Source organism: Condylostylus longicornis, unplaced genomic scaffold (genome assembly GCF_029603195.1).
Source record: "Condylostylus longicornis isolate FDR11 unplaced genomic scaffold, ASM2960319v2 ptg000153l, whole genome shotgun sequence".
In the NCBI taxonomy this organism is placed as follows: Eukaryota; Metazoa; Arthropoda; class Insecta; order Diptera; family Dolichopodidae; genus Condylostylus; species Condylostylus longicornis.
This window is the reverse complement of record NW_026578121.1, coordinates 1,403,907-1,426,139: the sequence shown is the minus strand read 5'-3', so window position 1 is coordinate 1,426,139 and position 22,233 is coordinate 1,403,907. Positions and strand designations below refer to the sequence as shown.

Here is a 22,233-nt window from a genome sequence, read left to right as displayed (position 1 = left end):
GAGTATTATGCTCACTTCAGCAATTCTTTTGCATAACATGGTGATAATTAAGAGTGTTATGTTATATATGTTGAAACTGTTATATAATACCTTTAGAAGAATATAAAAACTTGAGCCAGAATTTCGTTATCCATTATCATATTAAATATGTCAAAACTTTTACAACACTCATTGTATATACGCATATACATATTATATAAGTACACTGTATATTTACAAAATAGAGATTATTTAATAAGGGGTTAAATTTTAAATAATAATATTCACAGCAAGTAGCGAGAAAAAATCAAAATCAAACGCAAACAACAAAATGACAAACACTAGTGATTATCATTGTTTTCTAAACAATAACCATCATTTATAAGGACCTTTATATGAACTGTAAATAAGTTAAAATTTCGTATCCCTTTTTTTTCGTTTCTTCTTCTTCGTCTTCATTCTTTTATACATAAATGATTGACTATTATTACACACTTTATTAAATTTTCTTGTTAAACATGGAAAAATAAAATTTCTTTCGAACATTATTTGGTTAAGGTAAATTAAAATCACACTTCCAATACAATACCCTATACAAAATGTTATAAATAAAATAAAAGAATGATAAAATATTATTTTTATATTAAAAATAGAATTAAAGATTTTATAAATGGATAACAATTTCATATAATATAGAATATGTTTTATACACGAACAAAATATTTAATTTTCATCTTAATTAAATGAGTATAGGAAATTTTTAAATTGAATGTGTAAATAAAATGAAATTATTTTCAATTAAATTGGTATAAGTTCATCAATTTTCAATTTTCCCTTCTTTTTTTTTTTTGGAAATTCTTCTATATTGGATATATTAGTGTTATTTTAACCATTCAATCGCAGAATAAGTTTGATTTAGAAATCTGTATAGGCTTTTGTTATTAAAGGCCATTTATTCTAGAGAAGAAGATGAATGATTCGCAATGAAATTTAATTCTATGTTTTATAAAAAATTCATCTTATATACACTACGTGCTCCAAAAAACATGTAAGTCAATCAACAATAATCTACTTTTTTATATAGTTACATACATAATATATTTCATAGTCTACCTTTTCCGTTCAAACCTAAAAAATATTTTGTTAACCGCTTATATGCCAGAAACATAAAAAGCAATAAGTGTCACACATACTCAAAAATGTAGTTTTGTAAGACCATGGTAATAATGCACCGCGAACACGTATAAAGATATATTGTGAACTCACCTCCTGAATGTGGGGTATGACGCTCCGATCCATTTTTCTCTGATTCTTTGTTCCCAACAAAAAGTATTTTGTTCCGAATCTACAGAAGGGTCCTGGCCCAAGAGGAGTGTGTTTGCTCCTATCCCCGTCAGCTTATCAGCTGCCTCATTTCCTTTCACGCCCACATGGCCTTCTCAATTCATTGAGTTTCTCAAGACAACTCCATACTACCACGGAGAATACCGAAAACGAATTCAGCACTTCGATGGCAGCCCGGTTATCCAACATAATCTTTATTTTCTGTCCCTGATATCACCTTTCAAGGCTGACTTGCACGCACAATTCACTGAACGTGTATTCGACCTATGATAACCTCGAAAACATCCCCATTGGTTCGAAGAATTTGGTTCTTGCCCCAAACACTCGCCCCCGTCCCTATGCTAGTCTTTGACCCATCAATTTACCACCTGATGGCGTAAGATCCCACCGGGTGCACAGAAATTTCGTGCTCTCAACTACTTCTATTGCCAAGCAACAAGGTAAACCTTTTCTCAAAGCTGCACTTTCTTACCATCTATGTCCCTATCAAACGGTATTGAATTTTGTTATTATATCAATTGTGAGTATATACTTTAATAGCGTAACGCCGTGAAATATGCAATTTGAATTTTTGGTTTAAATATACACAATATGATTTATTCCGGTAAAATAAAATCTGGCAAATGTTTTCCGCATTTGTTGTGTATTTGAAAAATTAATTTTATAAATTAATAAAGAAAAATTTCTCTATTTTCAGAGAAACGTTTTGAAAAAGCTGTAATATATTCCATAAATATTGTATTCTTTTGGAAATAATAAGACATTTTACTTATAAAATTTTTAAAATAAATATAAAATTATTGCATATAGTAAAATAAATAGCAAATTTTTCCTTTAATTTCAAATATTATTGGGAACAAAATTGCTAAATTATTTTATTCATTATTTTTTTTTATCTTCAATTTTCTATTATTTTTTTTTTTTTATTGTGCACAAATTTGTTAAATTTGTTTTGGTCCCTATATACATATGTATATGTATATATGTATATTATAATAATTTCATTTAATAAAGTTTCGTTGCCGTAGAGAAATTCATAAACCTGAAAGTATAGATATGTATGTATATATGTATATAAATGTTGATAAATTTATGGAATATCAAGACTGGGGCTATATGTGTGTACATATAGCCGTTCATTACACATATACATTTATAAATGAAAATTTTATTAAATTTTATATAAAACACACCCACAATATTTTTAATAAAATTTTCTTTTGAGTATCACTGAAAAAAAAAAGGACTAGTTTGTTTTTTTCTCTCTCTATATAAATTAAAAACGCGTGCTATAAAATTCACCCAATAAGAGCAATTATTTTTTCATATAAGCTTAAAAATTTTAGTATAACTTTTTTTTAAGTGTGCTCTATATGTGCATAGGCATGTAGTATATATATATATATATATACTTATAATATGTTTGTATATGTATAACAAATGTGCCTCAAATTTTATTTTATTAGATCTCATGTTTGTACTCTTTTTCCTTTTTAAAGACCTCTTCTTTCTACCCAATTTATGGCTCTTATATATACATAAATCTATACTAAAATTTTGATATATACATGCATATATTTTTGTATACAAGATAAAAAAACAAAAATAAGATTTAATAAAAAAGTTTTTATACTTATAAAATTCTAATAATTTTTTTTTCATAGAATTCAAAAAGTAGTTAAGGTTAGTTAAAGGTTAATTAAGAATATTTTCCTTTTTTATTATTAAAATAATAAAATCATAATTTTTGTATTCAAATATGTTCTTTATTACAAGAACATATATATGCCTATGTGTATATTATTAATATTGTGTAGGTGGATGTTCATTTGCATACAATAAAATATATTGTATAATAGTTTTCTTATAACGTAAGGAAAAAGTTTTTATAAAAAATAAAACCCTTAGAGTTGCAAAATTTAAGATAAAAATATCACGTAATAATTATTTCAAAAATTTTATTAATATAATAAATAATATAATTGTCCTTCATTGTTATATAATTACCTCACAATATTTATTATAATAATTAAATTTGTATAAATTATTATTATATACAATTAGCAATATAATTGAATAAGTTATATCGTATATCGTAATATATAAATTTCGTCCTACGTACTATTTATGTTAAAATTTTTGACAATTATTTAAGAAGACTATATTGAAAATTAGGTACTATAAATTATTTGTCATTACTTTGTTATTTACAATTTGTCAAAACACTGTCAAATAAATTTGTAAATAAAATCATTACTCTACTTAAATGTTTACAAAATTTTTTTAATTGTATAAAAGCAGGCAAAGCAATTTTGATAAATTTCAGTAAAATATGATAAATAGAAAGAAATTCAAATATTCCGAATCTTCACAATGCAAGTCATTTTGCACCAGGACTAAGGTTTTTTTGCCATAAAGAATATACTAAGCCGCTATGTGCTATATCGCATTGAAATTAATTTTACTTCAATTCATATTTCGGATCTTGGATTCAATTTTTAAAGTTCTTTACAAAATACATCAATCAATTTATTATATTGAGTATATTTTACTTAAAATACTGGAATTCCGGAAATTTTTGGAAATGAAACTTCTCTAATGGTAAATAATAAAATTAATTAATGAAGAAAAATTTGATTTTAGCTAAATTTTTTGAATTATTTTAAGAGTCAGAATTAGACATGAAATGATATTTGTCTAAATGTACATATACATATACTATGTAAATAAAAAGGAAATATAAAGAAATCTCTTTAATATTTGGCAGTGCAAAAGACCCAAAGGACATCGAAGTTGTTATTTTTCTTCTTTTAACATCGAAAAATGACTAATTATTTTTATAATTTGTTGCAAATTTACATTTGTTACAACGTAAGTATAAAAAAATAATTCAAAACCTCTTACAAATTGTATAGATTGTAGATTGTTTGTTGTAGACTGATCCCTAAGTCCAAATATCATCATGGTCAGGAAACTTGAGATATTACAAAATGAGATGAATGCAACATTTAGCTGATCTAGCCAGATTAAATAGCCAGGAAGGAATGAAAGCTTTTTGTTAGCCAACAGGTCACAGTTGAATGAAGTTTTAAGCGATGTCTTATTCTCCCTACAGCAAAATTTACACAACGTTGTGTGTGGTTTTTTCATGTTGTAAAGATGATTTCCAATGTTGATCATTTCACCATGCTGATCATTTGAAATCCCGCTATTTAACGAACTTGAGTACAAAGTAGAAACAATGTAACATACATATGTCGACACCTTTCCGTGATTGGGCATTAATTCTTGTAATATTGTAGTACTTGCTGTTATTTCAAATTTTGTTATACTTTATTTACTAGAAATACTATTTTTCGTATTTTAGTATATTTTTTTTCTTAAAAAACAGAACTGAATATTTTCCAATTCTGCTTTCAAATTCGTCATTTTAATTTTTCTTCCTAATTTATTCAAATTATGGTTGTATTATTTTTTAATTCATTCATTACTGAAAAATTTTTTGGATAACTAAAATTTTAACTTTAATATGTAGAGTTTAATATTTATATAGAAAATTCGGAAATTAATCATTAATTTTTGAAAAATATTTCAATATATAACATTAGAATCACTTATAAAATTCTTGAAAATTTCAATAATCTTCTCATAAACTATAATAAATTGTAATATTTTAATTAAGCGTATAAGTACCTAACCTAATACATAAAAATATTTTCAAATCACAGTCTAATTAAAAATTACTGCACATTCTCATTAAATTAAAAGCATATATGTATGTATATGTATGTATATATATATATATATCATTTTATATGAAAAAGTTTCGGTTTTCTTGTTTAAAACAACTTAATTTTGTTATTGGTCTTAATTATTATTGTAGGAGAAAGCAAAGTAAAAATTTAGAATTTTTTGTTTATTCATTAAAAATTTATTATGTGGAAACAATTGATTTATAAAATTATATGGTTTCATTCTTCACTTTAGTAAACCACCAATCACAATTTATTACAAATTATTCTATACATAACTATATAAAAAAAATTCTCATATACACAACACAAATTTATGTTCCTTATAATAATTATTATGTTAACATTATAATTTTCCCCACATATTTTTATAGCATAATGTAAAAAAAAAATATATATACTGCAAAAAATAAAAAGCATAATAATGCAAAACGAAAAATAAAATGTTGAATAACTTTTCAATAAACTATAGGAAACAATTTGGAGAAATTTATTGGAAAGAAATGACTAAAGAATTAAATATTGATCAAAGGTTGAATTTGGTGAATTACCATGACAACGTGCAGTTGTTTAATTAATATGTATTGTGCCTATTACACTAATAATATTATGACTGCAGAACAGATGGATGACGTAATGAAAGGAACAAATTAAAGACAGAAAAATTAAAAAAAATTGTTATCTCCTCGAAGTGGACTCGAACCAGTGGGCTACGGCTTTCTAGGCGGACGCTCTACCAACTGAGGTATAGAGGTATGAAAAAATTGCCGATGAATTGCTTTTTATATTGCTTTATATACTGTAATCTACATGATTACTAAGTATTGTTTACATTGAGATGCTACGCGCAATCTTCTATTTGAAATACACAATCACAAGAACATATATATATAAATAGATATTGTGCATATTACACTAATAATATTCTCGTTCCTTTGAATACAAGAAATTTCTGCTGAGTTAATATGTTGAATTCGTGTTTGCAGTTCTAAGAAAAATCTACAATGGTAGTTCGCAAAAAATCTTCTTTTAAATCGACCGCGCAAAAATTTTTATTCTGCCTTTAATATTCATTAACTTCAATTAGTAGAGAATATAAATCAAACTTGTTGACATCAGAGTTTTTGTTTACAGCACTACTTTGGTATTTCTACTATTGCAGTTTAGTTTTAACAAATAAGATCTTTCGCTGTTAGAACTGCAAACGTGAATTAAACGTAATATCTAAATGTTTAAAGACAATGAAGTGTATACTAAAAGACAATTTAAATATAAACTACCCCATTAGTTTTGTTTTTTTTTTTTTCAAGAATTAAAGCATTTTTTTTTGTTGGTCTACATTCTGCTCTTATGTCATGTACTTACGGCATCTATGTTGCATGTTTGTCATATGAAGAGCGCTCTCCTACCTATATAAAAAATACGAAATTGATTACGATACGCAAAAAACACTGTTAAATGAGCTGTCATTAAAAAAAACTCTGTTTGACACATATGAAATCGAACACTTGAATAATCGTGCTTTAAATTTTTACAAATTTGACTTCCAGTTCAATCTTCACGTCACTCAACTTTTAATGACTGTGTTTTCTATATAGCACCATAATGAAAACATAGTTTACCAATATTTAATTTAGTATATAAGATCTGTGCCACATACCCTATTTAAGGAGCCAAAATGGCCCAATCCATATATTGTGACAAAAATTTTAGGAGTGACGGTTATACCATTTGGCTTCTGAGTTCCTCATTTAATCGTATAACATTAAGATTTGAATTTATTAAAAAAAATTTCATATTTCATACTGAATAACATTACAAACCTTGAATGAAAAAAATGCTACCGTGTACATGCAATTAGAAAATAAAAAATCACTTTTTCTTTTTTTGTTTTTTTGCTTTTTTTTTTTTTGCGTATCATGTATGTATGTTATATATATTAACATATAGATATTTTTCATATTATACCAAATATCCTTTTTAAAATAATTGCACTTCATTTTTAACTTTTAACATATTTTCGCTCTTTTTTTTTCTTTTTCAGCATTTATAATCAAAAATGTATATATGAACTCATACATACAAACACATAAATTTTTTTTTTGTAACTATGCAATAAAATAATTTTTAAATGACATGAGCAGAATTTTTTTTTTTTGGTTCTTTTTATTATTGTAAATAGATACATGATTCTGAATACATACATAATAACACCTGAAATATAAAGGATATTCAAGCATAATATTATATCTATGACAATGATATATACATACAATATACATATATATATATATATATATATATAGATACATTTATAAAATAAAAAAATATCAAAATTTTATACATAATTTTGGGCGGTAACCAATATCAATTGCTCGTTACTCATTGGATTGTTTAAATTCATATACATATACATATATACATATATATATATATACAAAATATAGACTTAAGGACCACATCATCAATCTGTTATTATCTAGTAACATTAAATCATTAAAATTTAATATGAAAATAGATGAATATAAAGTTTTAACGTGACTCGTTCATTATTATAAAAAAAAAAAAATTTATTAATAAAATATATTTGCATATAAAATATAAATATAAAAAAAAAAAATTGAAATTTTTATTTATTTAAAACGGGAAAAAATTAATATTTATTTTTATATTTTATTGATGTCGGTTCAAATTAAACAAAATCTTAAAAATAATCATCGGGATACAAATATAAATAAGACCCCATTTTCAATTGAAGATATTTTATGTCGTAAAAAAAATAATGATAATAAAAATAATAATAATAACAATAATAATAATTTAGATGATATTAATTTATTTAATATAAATAATAATAATAATAATCAAGAAATAAATGAAAAATTTGATGATCCTATTTTACTTAAAAAAGGATCAAATACATCATCACAAAATTCATATATTACGAGTAATAACGATAAAAAAGGAATATGTTCAAAAAGTGATGATATTATACAGAGGATAGCAATTGATAATAGGTATATATATATAATATATAATTAATTATTATAATTATTAATATAATAATAATTATTACATATTATAATATTAATATATATTATATAAAAATAGAGGGTCACATAATATATACGGAATTCAAATTTTCTCAATTACGATATAAAATATTTCGGGTTCAAAATCCCCGGTCAGGTCATTATAAAAATTATGTTTAATATTATAACTTAATATACAATACTTTTATAAATATTATACGTAAGTAATTTTCATATACTCATAAAATACGATATTAAAAACTAAAAAAATATAAAAAGTAAATATTAGTAAACTTAAATATTTAATACGAAAAGAAAAAAAGCTACGGCAAGGTAGTCACCTATACTTAGTTAAAACTCTATGACGCAATGAAACTAGGGTACAATATCATGCACTAGCCCTATTCTCCTCACTAGAAGTGAAAAAGGAAGAAAAAAAACGATATAAATGTATAGTGGAATTGAAACTTTATATTAGATAAAAAAAATATTGTGTTTATAATTGAGAAAAATAAATTTTCTTTAAATTTATTTACCTATAATATTAAAAATATATTAAAAATTTGAAAAATTGTGAAATTTTTTTTAATTACCGAAAATAGTGTACAAGTTTATTTTATGAAAATGCGACGGAAATCGTCCGTATAGTTAACCTTAATAATAATAAAATTCAAATTTTATGTATGAACTATGAGTATATGATGGATGAAATTATTTCTAAAGTAACATTGTATTAAAATATTATTAAAAAAAATATTTTGAAATTTTAAATTATAAAATAATTTTTGAAAAATAAATTAAAATTAATTGATAGTATAACAGAACAGCATATTTAAATCTTATTGTGATATTACGAGTATATAGTTATTAATTTTATATATGAAATAAATTGAAGTCCCCCAAAAACCTACGTCTATTTTATATATACTCTGCCGAAATTGAGTTAATACAACATAAAATACGATAAAAGAATAAAAATTGTGAAAGTTTTTAATTAGAAGAATTTCTTTTTAACAAAATTAATTTATTGAAATAATTTTTAATTTGAGAAAATCGAGACTTGAGAGAAATAAAAGAAAATTAGAATTAGTTACAATTTTAAATTTTTAAATTTGAATTAGAATTCCTTAAAGACCTGAAATTTTGCAACAAATTATCATTCACTAATCACTACAACTATGTAATTGGTTGATTACACTATATAGTGGCCAGCTAAATAAGACACCGAAATTTTTAAAAATTAAAACAATAAAATTTAAATCTCATCACCGTGCTTAGAATTTAAATCACATCAATAGTCTTTAGAGTGTATAGTGTGGGTTACGAAACGCATTTTTTCGATAATAGACATAGCATTTACCGTTGCTACAGACTCTATTAAACTTATACTTTTGGAAAGTATAAAGGTTGTTCTTTATGCATTTTTGTAAATTCTAAGCGACGTTTTCTATTTTTTAAAGAAACAAGAGGTTTCTTCTTGGTAATATGTTCTCTGAGTTCGGCGTGCAATAAATATCTTCTAACAGTTCTCAGAGTATCTTCTAACACTTCGAAATTGAAATCTTCTTTCATTTGCTGCTGAATCTTGGTAGAAGTAAGAATAGGATCTTTTTTACTTAAACATACTATGACTCTATCTTCATTGACCGTTGTTTTTATTTTTTTTGATTTAAGCTTTCTAATTTTTCCAGAAAAATGTTTCTGTTTTTAGCATATCGCGAATAGCGTTTTGTACGAAACAACGAAATCTTCTTTCCAGGGGGTCGAAATATGGCTCTCACTATAGCAACTTTTTCAAACATATATTCCAAATTAATCGCCTTTCATCTGAAATGTAGTGTTTATGCCCGTACGAACGTATGTTCGGAAGGTATACTAAATTTGCCTTACCGTTTGTAACGCTAAGAAATAATAGTCCGAGATATAGACTCAAGTGTATGTTTTTGATCAGCGTCGAATTCTGAGTCGATTTAGCTTTGTTTGTCCGTCCGTCCCAACAATAACTGAAAAACTGATTGAGCTAAGTTCACTAAATTTTCACAAATGATTTATTATTATATAAATGCCAGAGCGCTATTTAAATTGTATATGATCAGCGTACCGGTACGGGTAAGTGCCATACAACTTCAAAATTTTTTTGACTATATCTCAGAAACTATGAAAGCTGTGATATTGAAATTTCACATAAGCGAATATATTAGTAAATCCAACGTGTTTGTTAAAATTCGTGAAAATTGCTTGGCTCTTTCTGGTAGCTGCCATACAACTACAGTAGTAGTTTGACCATTTCTTAGGAAATATCAAAAATGCAGTACTAAAATTTTGAATAAATTAATATTGTTATATGGCAACTTAAAGTCATAGTCTGTCCCATAGTCAGCTATGGCATATTTATTCGTACATAGGATAACAAATTCGTACGGGTATCACAGATTTAATAAAAATACACAACTGTAGTTTTTCTCATTTTTTCTTTGTTTTCCATATACCTTCACTAACATACTATTTTTGACACTCCGCAAGTAATTTGCCGCCGTATAGCCGACGTCAATTCTACTCAATTTTTTTTTTATATTATAATAATTCACGGGTGATGTAGAGAACAATAATTAGACATGTAATATTATTTTAAAATATCTGAAAATGTAACTCAAAATTCAGCCCTCTGAATAAATTACCTAAAAATAGGACGTTCCCGTTATTTCTATCGTAAATAATGTCAAATATATTTCACATTATGTGGAATATCTTAGTTCAAATAATTAATAATTAACCGAACTCATATGCATTTTTAGTTATACTACAAAAAAATTATACATTTTTAATATTTTTCAGATTAAGATCACCAAATCCCATGCACGTTAGCGCTAATAATCTTACAGCAAATCAAGAAGATGGTTACAGAAATACACATCCGGCAGGATGTATGTTATATCCAAATTCACATTTTGCCGAACAAGGTTTCCTACAAATGACATTAGGATATTTGGGCCCCTCATCAGGGGCTTTCAAAACTATTGATCCATATTTTTTACATCAAGGTAGGTAAGTTATAATATAAGCATTATATACTTACGTATGTTATACATATGTTATATCATAAATATAACATATTATATGGGATATATTGAACGTGTGTAGGTTTCATAACTTCCCCAATCCATTATTTAATACAAAAATATAAAAATTCACCACATATCTTTGTTTATGAAAATTTAATTGCCTATAATAATGACTGTACTGTCAAACTCTTACGTTATCATGTTACAAATTATAATAATTTAATGAGAGAAATTTGATTTAACTGAGCTAAGCATTTTTTTGTCTCAATTGCTCTTTATTTACTTGAATTTTACCACTGCTATTTATTTATATAAGTAGATTAATTTTAAAATTTTAGGTCTATTTTCAACTGGATGTATACCAGATATTGCTTTAGGTATTGGTATGAATGCAAATAGTTTAAAGCATTGTAGAAGACGAAAAGCAAGAACTGTTTTTAGTGATCCACAATTAACAGGTTTAGAAAAAAGATTTGAGGCTCAAAGATATTTATCAACTCCTGAAAGAGGTAATATTTTTTTGTTGTAATTTTCTTTTTTTGATTCAAAAACAAAAAATAAAATAATTATTGTAGTCGAATTAGCTACAGCATTAGGATTAAGTGAAACTCAAGTAAAAACATGGTTTCAAAATAGAAGAATGAAGCATAAAAAACAATTGAGAAGAAAGGATACAACAAATGGTTAGTATATAAAACATAGAAATACATGTATGAAACACTTATTGTATGAATGCAAGGCGGTTGCTCGCCTGTGACTGGGATGCTTAGGGGGGAGGTAGGGCTTTGTAACCCCCAGGAGGATCTCGCGGCTTGATGTGGCTGCTATATCATTCGGACATAGATTTTATACTCCCAACATGTTCTATAGGATTATTGCATCCGAAAATTTTGCGAGCCAAATTGAAAGCACAAAAAAAGTTTTGCCTTTAACTGTTCGAGCCTTTAAAAATTGAACCCTAAAAAAAAGAAAGTGTTATATTGACCTTATTGTAAAATTTTTGGATATTTCTCAATTTGCACATAAAGGTACACCTTTTCTAAATTTCGGTGACAAATTAAATAAATCCTTCCATCAACAAATTAAATAATTATGAGAAATTTATAGTTTTTGGTAAAACTTTTTGTTCCCAACTATTGAAATTTAATTATTTTTTTTTTTTTTGGGAACTTCACAGCTTCTCATCCAATTTTAATTATTTTAGGTATTTAATTAGCATATAATTTTAACGAAAATTTTCTAAACAAAAATTTTTAAGTGTTGTAATCATTTACATTATAAGACAAACACTTCAGACATCTTGATAATATTACGGTAAATAAAAATCATATCATAAACCAATGCATCCATTGTGAACATTTATTTAACATAAATTCATGTTGTATGTAACGTATATATGTATGTACTTATGAGCATAATAACATTCACAATCATGTTCTCATTCTTATATCAATTATGAGTGCCAATTTTCATACAGGATCATAAAAAAGGAACCATTAAATCAATTTAAAAGGGTTTAGAAAAATTTTTAAGTAATTTAAAAAAAAAAATTTATTTAAATTTATTATACATATTACATGCAATTTTATATTTCATTTTTGTATTTTATAGAACCAGTAGATTTTTCAAAAAATGATGAACATAAAATTATACAATTTCCAAAATCATCAGAATCTCAACAATTACATGAATCATCTGACAATTCTTTATTATTACATGGAAGAGGAGGTGGTGGAAATGGTGGAATTGATAAAATTGAATTAAATAAACAAAATGATAGCTCATTACAAAAATTTATAACATCAAATAGCTATCATCATCATGCAATTAATACACGCCGAAAAGATTTATCATCTTGTGAACCATTGAGTAGTGATGAAAATGATTTTGATGATGATGATGATGAAAGTGATGTTGATATTGTTGGAGACTGCAAAGAGTATTAAAAAAATAAAAATTACGATATACGATATCGTATATATCGTATACATAAATATATCGTAAATTCATTTATTATGTTTTTAAATACATACACACAAGTTACTGGATTAATGAAGAATTCTTTAATATAAATTGTCCGTCTTTGTAAAGGAAAAAGAATTGAAAATAAATAAATATATTATAATTAATACAAATACAAATACATATATACATATGCATATTTAATAATAATAGTAATATTAAAATTGTATTTTAATTTATTTTATTTCTTTTTTTTTATTTTTGTTTTAAGTTTTCTTAAGATTTGATAATATATTATGGAGTACATTAAAATTATATTATATAAAATTATACAATAGTTTTTAAAATATTATTGTCAATTAAGGAAACTTACCTTGTTTTGTCTATATATACATATATACATAATAAAAATTTAAGTACTTTCAATAAATAAATGAAATACAAAATAAAAGAACGTATATATATATATATATATATATATATAATTATATTATGTAGATTAATTTATTGAAAAATAAAATAAAATTTCATTACTCCAATATTAAATTGCATACCGTAAATAATTCCAAGTAATATGTCTACACATACGCATATAAATGTCCAAAATACCGGAATTTAATGTATAAATATCGCATTACCGTAATTTTCAAGTAAAATACACAACATTTACAGCTTAGAAAATAACCGCTAAATTGTGTTATGGTCTAGTATTACCGTAACTTCAATGTCAAGGAATCTAAATAATTTCAAATGAAATAACTATAATCACCCAAACTAAGAACAACTATTGAGTAGCTAGACAGAACAATAATAGTATGTAATCTCCCGTATTTGGCAAATAAGAACTTGTAGTATTGACTGAGTTAAGTAAATGTTAGAAATTTGTTTTCTGCTCAATGCTCATTTTACCAATAGCAAAATATTTGGTAGACCCTGGCAGATAACGTAAAATAAATAAGAATAGGGAATAATTTAAATCGTTCTTACGTTAAGTTATACATAAATAAAACGAATTACATACATACGTACATAAACATACATATGTATATTTAACAAGGAACTCAAAAATTTCTATTAAACTATTATAAAATTAATTGATTTACATAAATTTTAATGGGCATTCAGCCAACTCTAATACTTTAACGCCAACTCTAATACTTTAATCTATATATGTAAAATAAATGAAAATTAAATTTGTAACATTTTATCGTAATAATTCACAATCTAGATACAAAAATCTATAAAATTAGTATGAAATAACATAAAATTTTCAGCTAAATCTATTATATAATTGCTTAAGTGCATTGTAAACGCCTCCTTCTTTTGAAGTTTCCATCAAAAAAATTATAAATGTTCTACTTTGATTATATGTATATGTATACTTACATAATATGCAAATTTGTTTTACATACACATGCACAATTTTATAAAGGATAATGTAAAATTTGATTACTTAAACAAATTTTAACTACATACTACATAAAAAAAATTTTAAAATTAACCAATTCATTTTCATAATTGAGTAAATTTCTATACTGAAATTCTTAATATATTTAAATATTAATTTCTTAACTAGGGCTAGATGATTTTATGATTTAATCATGTATGACCTAGACGATTTTACTACATACATGATAAAGAAACATACAAGGCAAACTGTTTCGGGTCGGAGGGCAACGTTTTACTATTGTATTATTCACCTGACCATAGATAGTCAAATACCTTTTCCTGTACGCCTGGTGCTTTTTTAAATCGGTTAGATGTTATACAATCGATCTAACTATTGTGAGGAATTAAATTATATTGTCAAACAAGACATCTGAATGCATTTTGGTAGACAATCGTATTTGATTACAAATACGTAATTTGTAATGAAATTTTTCGTCTTTGGTTTGTTCGCACGTCTGCATATTAGAAAGTATAAAATATAAATTAACAACCCTCTGAAACACATTTCTCAAGCTAAAATCAAACAACTACCACATTATTCTTGCATGTCACGTTTCTTAATGCATTAGATCAAAATCGATTTAAATTCAGAGAAAACGATTCAATTGAATCTGTTGTACAATCCTTGTTCTTAAACTTACTTTTCTTGCCCCAACAATCACTCTTATTGAAGATCCGTCAAAATGTTCTCCGCCACTTCTACAACCATTTAAACTACTATACATTTATTACTATATCAGTGCCTGTTAGATTCTTTTTGAAAGTCGGCAATACACCAATTCTGCTTATATAATAATATAGTTGCTTGTAAATATCCATAAAAAAAATATTTTTTGGTAGAGACATCTAGTTTATAAAAGATAAGGTTTTATTATCCTTTAAATTTAATTTTAACAAAAGTTGATAACTTCAAATTTTAATTTTTTGAATAAAAACCTTATCGAATATATTTAGAAGATTATGAAATTTTTAAAACTATAATAACCCTTTAATAACAAAAGTGATAAAAAATAAAACACTTTTATGTTAATATATCCAAAAAAGAAACTTCAAAAGATCTTCATTTGTATTAAGTTAATCTTTTCCTTTTAATTATTAAAATTTCTTGATTCGCAAAAGTTTGTTATGTAAACTTTGTATAAGGTTATAAGTAAACTATATGGTTTAAGCAGCACAAAAAAATCATATTTACACTTAAGCATTGCTTATAGATTTTTATAGATTCTACCAAATTATTCTATCAAACTCCTTATCCCAGCTTCTATAAGCAATACTTATGAATATAAACATGTCATGGTTTAGTGATCTTACACAATGAAAGTACGTCCCATATTTCAAAGTCGCATTCAGCAATGAAATTCGTAATGCTAATTTCCTTAGAAAATTCATTGCATTCAAATTCAATCACATAGTATAATTTTAATTATGTTAAACTGAAATTTTTTCATATAATTACTTACATATTCAATAAATAATTAATAAAATCAAAGACCAGCACTAAAGTAAAACGGCCTTGTTAAAATTACTCACTAGATATAATATAGCTTTTTGTTATAATATTATAAACTACTTGAATTCATTGTCTATTATAAAAATTTATATGGAGCCAAATTCAAATATTCTTCAATTTTCATGATATTTGATATGATAGATGCAAAAAATCAAATTTTTCAAAAACCAAATGAAATAAAAGGGAAAAAAAATTATGTATTAGGAAAATTTAAAACGTGTTTGTTTACTTGTTATACTTTTACAATGAATTCTAATAAAATGTTTCTTAATTAATGAATTTTATAAATTCCTAAGCCACATCATCAATGAATAATGTGAATATCAAGCTTTTAAGTCAATCTGCAATCATAAAAAAATTTCTTATTTTTTATGCTAAACATTGCTAATTTTAATATTAATATTTTTTTCAATATGAAAATCAAATTAATTTAATGATAAAAATATATAAAAAAGGTATTTCGAAAAGATTATGAAAAAAAAAAAATAAATAAATATTATATTAGTTTTAAAATCCACCAGATTGAAACTGAAAAATGCAAAGTTTATGTTTATTGAATTTATAGTTAAATAAAAAGAATAATAGGATTTTTGTTTTTTTTTAAATAAGAATATCTTTTTTATATTGATGAAAACAAACAGCTTAAATACAAATTAATAACATTAATTTATTCATGCAAAAGCTGTTTTACATTTCTTTGTAAGGTGAAAATAAATCAATATAACTTTTTTTTTTTTTTTAATTTAAATTAAGTTAATACAAAAAAACTTATTAAAATGGAAGTAATTTTTGGATAAACCAATATTTATCTTATAATCAATTGACAAGGTATAAGATTTTAATAATTATTTATTTACTATTATTACTTATTAATATTTAAAAATAATTCTTAATTGTAATAAAAGTAACGTAAATATAAGATATATTATAATAATATTATCTATTACCTTATTCATCTCCCATTTTTTTGTTGAACTCGATAATGTTAAATTGAAACTTTATTATTGTTATGTAGTATGTACTAAAAAAAAAAAAAACTTCAAGATCAAACACTTAACTGAATTCTTTGAAAAAATAAACAATATTTATATCTAAGAAAGCCAAATATAAGAATATTTAAACAAATATTTAAACTCCATCTAATAAAAAACCAGAACAAATCAACATAAAATAACCATCCTTAGGAAATATTTTTAATTAACTTTTTGTTTTTTTCATTGTTTTCTTATAAAATTTAAGGATCCAAGTATTATGAAAAGAATCGAGTCATTTTTCTGATCATTTCCCTTTTTATTTTCCCTTAGAACTAATTATAATGGTAATTTAAATTCAAATTTCATTCAGAATTCGATTATTTGTTTATTTTTGCTTTTTTTTTCAGTTAAACCTAGAATTCTTTATACTATGATAAAATTTTTCAAAAAATACAATGTAATTTTATTTTAAGGATTTGTTTTTTTTTTTTTTTTTTTTGTTAAATGTAGAATTAAGCTTTATTTACGCTGTGGCATTAAACCTAATGACAGTTAAATGATTACTTAAAATGCGATATATTCAACAAGAAATAATATAGTAAAAAATGTTTTTTTTTTTTTTGTAGTTTTGCGATTAAAATTATACTTGATTATACGGAAACATTAACACTAAAATTAAAATTATTTTTTTTTTAAAATGCATGAACCCCTTAGTAAATAAGATAAAATTTTGTAGTTCTAATAAATTTATATTAATTTTAGTAATAATCATAAATTTATTTTTATTACAAACAACATGCTAGTCAAATCTAAATTTATTCATGATTTTTAAAATTTTATATGTATAATATAAATGTTCGATTACAATTTATTTAAATCTCTCTGTGTAGTACTTATAATAGGTTTCTTTATTTTATATATTTTTACGTTTTTTTTTTAACTACTTTCATTTTTATATATAAATTTAAGTGTACATTTTAAATGGAAAATAAAATTAAAGATGTATTTTAAATTTTTTTGTTGTTTCTTAAACTGCCTGTGAAGCTGGATAAGGAGGTTGAGATGAATTATCATTACCGTATCCCGCTCTTGGGCCAGCACCATAACCAGTTGCTGCAGGATCCTTACTATAAGTACCATAATCATAATCATAGCCTGAGCCATATCCGCCATAATCATATTCTGAACCCGATTTTGATGTTGAATTTCCTGGTCCGGTTCTTGGCCCTCCTACACCAACTGGGCCTGGTCCAGATGGACCGGTTGCTCCCCAAGTTTGTGCTCTTGAATACATATCACTTCCAGAGCCACCAGTACCAGCTCCAGAAGCAGCTCCTGCAGGACCACCTGCAGAAGTTGGAGGCCAATTCCAAGTCGCACCTGCTGAAGGTCCATTAGGTCCACCTGTTGATGCCGAATTATACATATCATAGCCGCCGTAGCCCTGTGTTTGTTGTGGCCCACCATAATTACCCCATTGATGATGTGGTGGTCCTTGTGGACCAGGAGGTGCTCCCCAACCTTGATAAGAACCAGGTCCACTATTTCCATATCCATAACCTTGTTGTTGAGGAGATGTTCCCCATCCTTGATAACTTGGCATCATATTTGGTGCACCAATAGGCATATTTAAAGGCGGTCCACCCATTTGTCCATTTGGACCTTGCATCATATTCATTGGTGCTCCATGATGCGGTCCACCCCATTGTGCATCATTACCCATTTTACCATACCCACAACCTATACTACTGTTATTAGCGTTACCACCACTTGATCCATCTCGGGGTTCAGCTTTTTTTATTTCAACCTGAAAAAGGTTCCATAAATAATTTTATGTTTTTTCTTTTTATTTACGCTATATTACTTATAGCTAATTTAAGATTGTTCAGCAAAAAAAAAAAAAAAAAAAAAATTACAAAATTACTTAGTCAAAAAAACGAGGTTAAGTTGTTGGTACTGTAAAAAATATAAAATAAATTATAAATTTCTATACTGATTTAAGATGAAAATGATTTGGCGCAAATTTAAGATAAAATTTTTGTTGTAACAATAAAAATGTTATCAATAAATTTGATTTATGGATATGACAATAGAGCGAAAAGTATGTGAGAGCTTTAACTAACATTAAGAAATACTACTACTACGCCTCAAAATTTTTCTAATATTCTCTTAGCACACAACTTGTATTCTTATGAAGTTGTATATATTTATATTGACGTTCTTTATACATAAATATTGGCTTTTACTTTTTTTCTCTCTTATTTCAAAAATTGATTTTAATTAATTTGCGATGTAAAAAAATAAAACGAACATAAAAAATCAAAAAAAGAACGAATATGCTCAAAAATTATTGAAAATTTCTCTTTTTGACACAAAAAAAAAATTGAAAAATTATATAAAAAAATAAAGCTATTTAAATTAAACTATTTATAAAAACTTTTTTATGGTGATTTTATAGGACTATATAGAATTTAAAAATGATTTTTGTTTTCCTCCTACAGACATTTCTTAAAATTCAGTGATATTACATTCACTGAACTTTCTGTGATAGGTATTTAATTTAATTTATTTTTGTTTGTATGTTCAATGACTGTTGACATTTTGGAAAACATTGCTTTTTTAAACAATACAAACGTACATACATACATAGTTTTTTTCTAATGTTTTTTAAATTAAAACTAGAATCCAATTGATAACAAAAAAATGTTTACCTGTTTGCCGTGTAAATTTATGTAACGCTCATTTGTTACATGCTCTACAGCTTGTTCTTCTTCGAATGACAAGAAACCAAATCCACGAGATTTCTTCTTTTCTTGGTCATACATAATAACGACTTCAGTTACTTTGCCATAACGTCCAAAAAATGTTCTTAAATCAGTTTCAGTTACATTAGAAGGCAAACCTCCAAGAAAAACTTTATAACCGCCACCTTTTTTCGGCTTCTGCAACGTTCTTGGATTACATGGTTTTGGATCTATCGTTCTACCATCTAAAGTGTGTGGTCCACTTTGCAAAACATGATTAACATTGGCAGGATCGGCAAAGGTTACAAAACCAAATCCTCTAGAACGGCCAGTTTCATTGTTTTTCATAACAACACAATCTATTATCTCTCCAAAACGGCAAAAATATCTAGAGAGGTTTTCTTGTGTTGTTTCCCATGAAAGGCCGCCAACAAACAATTTGCCCCTCTCATCTTCCTCCATCATTGTTTTTTCACTTTCCTCTTTGATAGTCGGAATTTTAGAAACTTTCTATTTTCAACAGTGTATAAATTGCTTTTAAATTCGCCGAGTTTCTTAATATCAACAGTATAGTTTGCAGCAGAATTCTATAGTTAACAGTTAACGTAGTAACTATAAAGATAATTAAAAATATACTTAATATGTATGTACATAATAAAAAGATTTCTATATAATAATATCGAGATTTCTGGATTTAATTACATGCTTATATATATATATTTTTTTTTCATTTTTATATTCTATAATTTTAAAACATTAAAAATGTTACTGTTTTAAATTAATTTTTAGAAATTAACATTAATATATCAAGTAATTTTTACTTTACATTCTATTTAATTGGGCTAAATTAACAAAATAAAGATTTTTAACCTGTTTTACCCAGCAATTTCACATATATATGTGTATAAATGTATATATTGTATGTGTAAATTGTACATATACCGCACTTTATATAAATAAACAGGTACTATGTAAAAGCAGCATAAATGTTACACATTCATATACGTGCGTACGTACATATAGTAACTATATATATATGTATATACATATATGAAGGTACATACATACACACATATATACATATACTTTTATACCTACATAAATTTAGCTTACATTTTGTACAAAAAATTTAACTGAACTATGCATATTTACTACGAAAATTTCATCAATATTTTCAAAAATATTTAAATATTTTATTATAAATTTTAACACTATAATACTTCTACTTAGTTTTTAATTATATAAAAAATTTCTATAGAGCTCGTGTTTTCTATTTAAATATCGACATCGACATCGACACATCCAGGAATCACACTTACATTATTGAAAAAAAGAGACCAAAAAATTAATATTCACCTTAAAAATTTATTGTCTATCTTATTATGGTAAACCTAATTACTTTATAATTATCTAATACCGGAAAGGAAAAAACTTAAAATTTATTTTTTTCCTTAAACAACTAAACTTAAAAATAAAACGTATGTATGAAGGCATACGATAACTTAACCAATGGCGAACGGATATTGGAGGTTCAAGTTTCAGTCTCAGAACGTCGCTTTTGTCATTTTGATAAAAATATGGCGTGTTGCCACGTAAAATGCAAAAGGCTTCGTTTTTTAATACTAAAAACGCTCCCATATTCGATTTTTATTTAATACGCTTGTACTATTTTATTACAAAAAATAATATAAAATTTTTTTAAAATTTCTTTGTTACGAATTGTTAAGAAGTTTTTAAGACTAAAAATTCAAAAAAATATATATATACATAATTATATTATAATAATGACATGTAATTTAATAAAACAATATCAAAATCGCAATTTTTAATTGAAAATGGAAAATATGTTGTAATTCAAACGAAACTGTTATATAGTTGATTTAACAAATACAAAAATTTTTCTATATTGAACTAGTCAATATATTATTTTGAAGAAAAATAAATTGAAATTTTCTAGCTTAATTTACTTTTTTTTTAAAATATGTGTATTTCAACAAAGGGGCAAAAAATTATTTCGAAGTAACATTATTTAAGAATATTCTAAGAAAATTATTATAACAAAAATATTAATTATATAAATTTCTTCTTAGTTTTAAATATTCAATTGTTTTGATTGCAGTATAAATCATGAAAAAATATTGATCATCATAGTCCCTCACACTTAAACTTTCTTTCAAACTTTTTTAAAAAGACAAGTAGTATATTAAAATTTTTTAAGTTTCAACCAAGTTTCAATTTTCAAATAGCGGGTCAACTAGTTTATTAACAATTCAATGTATTAAAACTTGCTAATTATGTTTTCAAAATGCTGGAAGAGCGACGTTGAATAGTTTTGGATTGTATTTTTATAGCATTTTTACTATAATAATTTTCAAATTCTTACGAATGTCTTCAATTGCACGGTTTTTAGAAAAAATTAAATATA

At 25.1% G+C, this 22,233-nt stretch overlaps 2 protein-coding genes across 2 annotated transcripts; one reads left to right on the top strand and one right to left on the bottom strand.

The window, feature by feature from the left end:
• Window positions 1-7,798: 7,798 nt before the first annotated feature.
• Window positions 7,799-13,243, top strand: LOC129615933 (brain-specific homeobox protein-like). Its single transcript, XM_055531362.1, has 5 exons — window positions 7,799-8,092; window positions 10,943-11,148; window positions 11,508-11,678; window positions 11,745-11,852; window positions 12,781-13,243. The coding sequence occupies exons 2-5, from the start codon at window positions 10,962-10,964 to the stop codon at window positions 13,113-13,115; spliced, it is 801 nt and encodes a 266-aa protein (XP_055387337.1). The 5' UTR covers window positions 7,799-8,092; window positions 10,943-10,961; the 3' UTR covers window positions 13,116-13,243.
• Window positions 13,244-17,452: 4,209 nt separating this feature from the next.
• LOC129615868 (heterogeneous nuclear ribonucleoprotein 27C) lies at window positions 17,453-21,331 on the bottom strand. The gene is made up of 3 exons (XM_055531264.1): window positions 21,165-21,331; window positions 19,776-20,420; window positions 17,453-18,871 (listed from the first exon to the last, which is right to left on the bottom strand). Exons 2-3 carry the CDS (start codon window positions 20,271-20,273, stop codon window positions 18,092-18,094), a joined length of 1,278 nt encoding a protein of 425 aa, XP_055387239.1. The 5' UTR covers window positions 20,274-20,420; window positions 21,165-21,331; the 3' UTR covers window positions 17,453-18,091.
• Window positions 21,332-22,233: the final 902 nt, after the last annotated feature.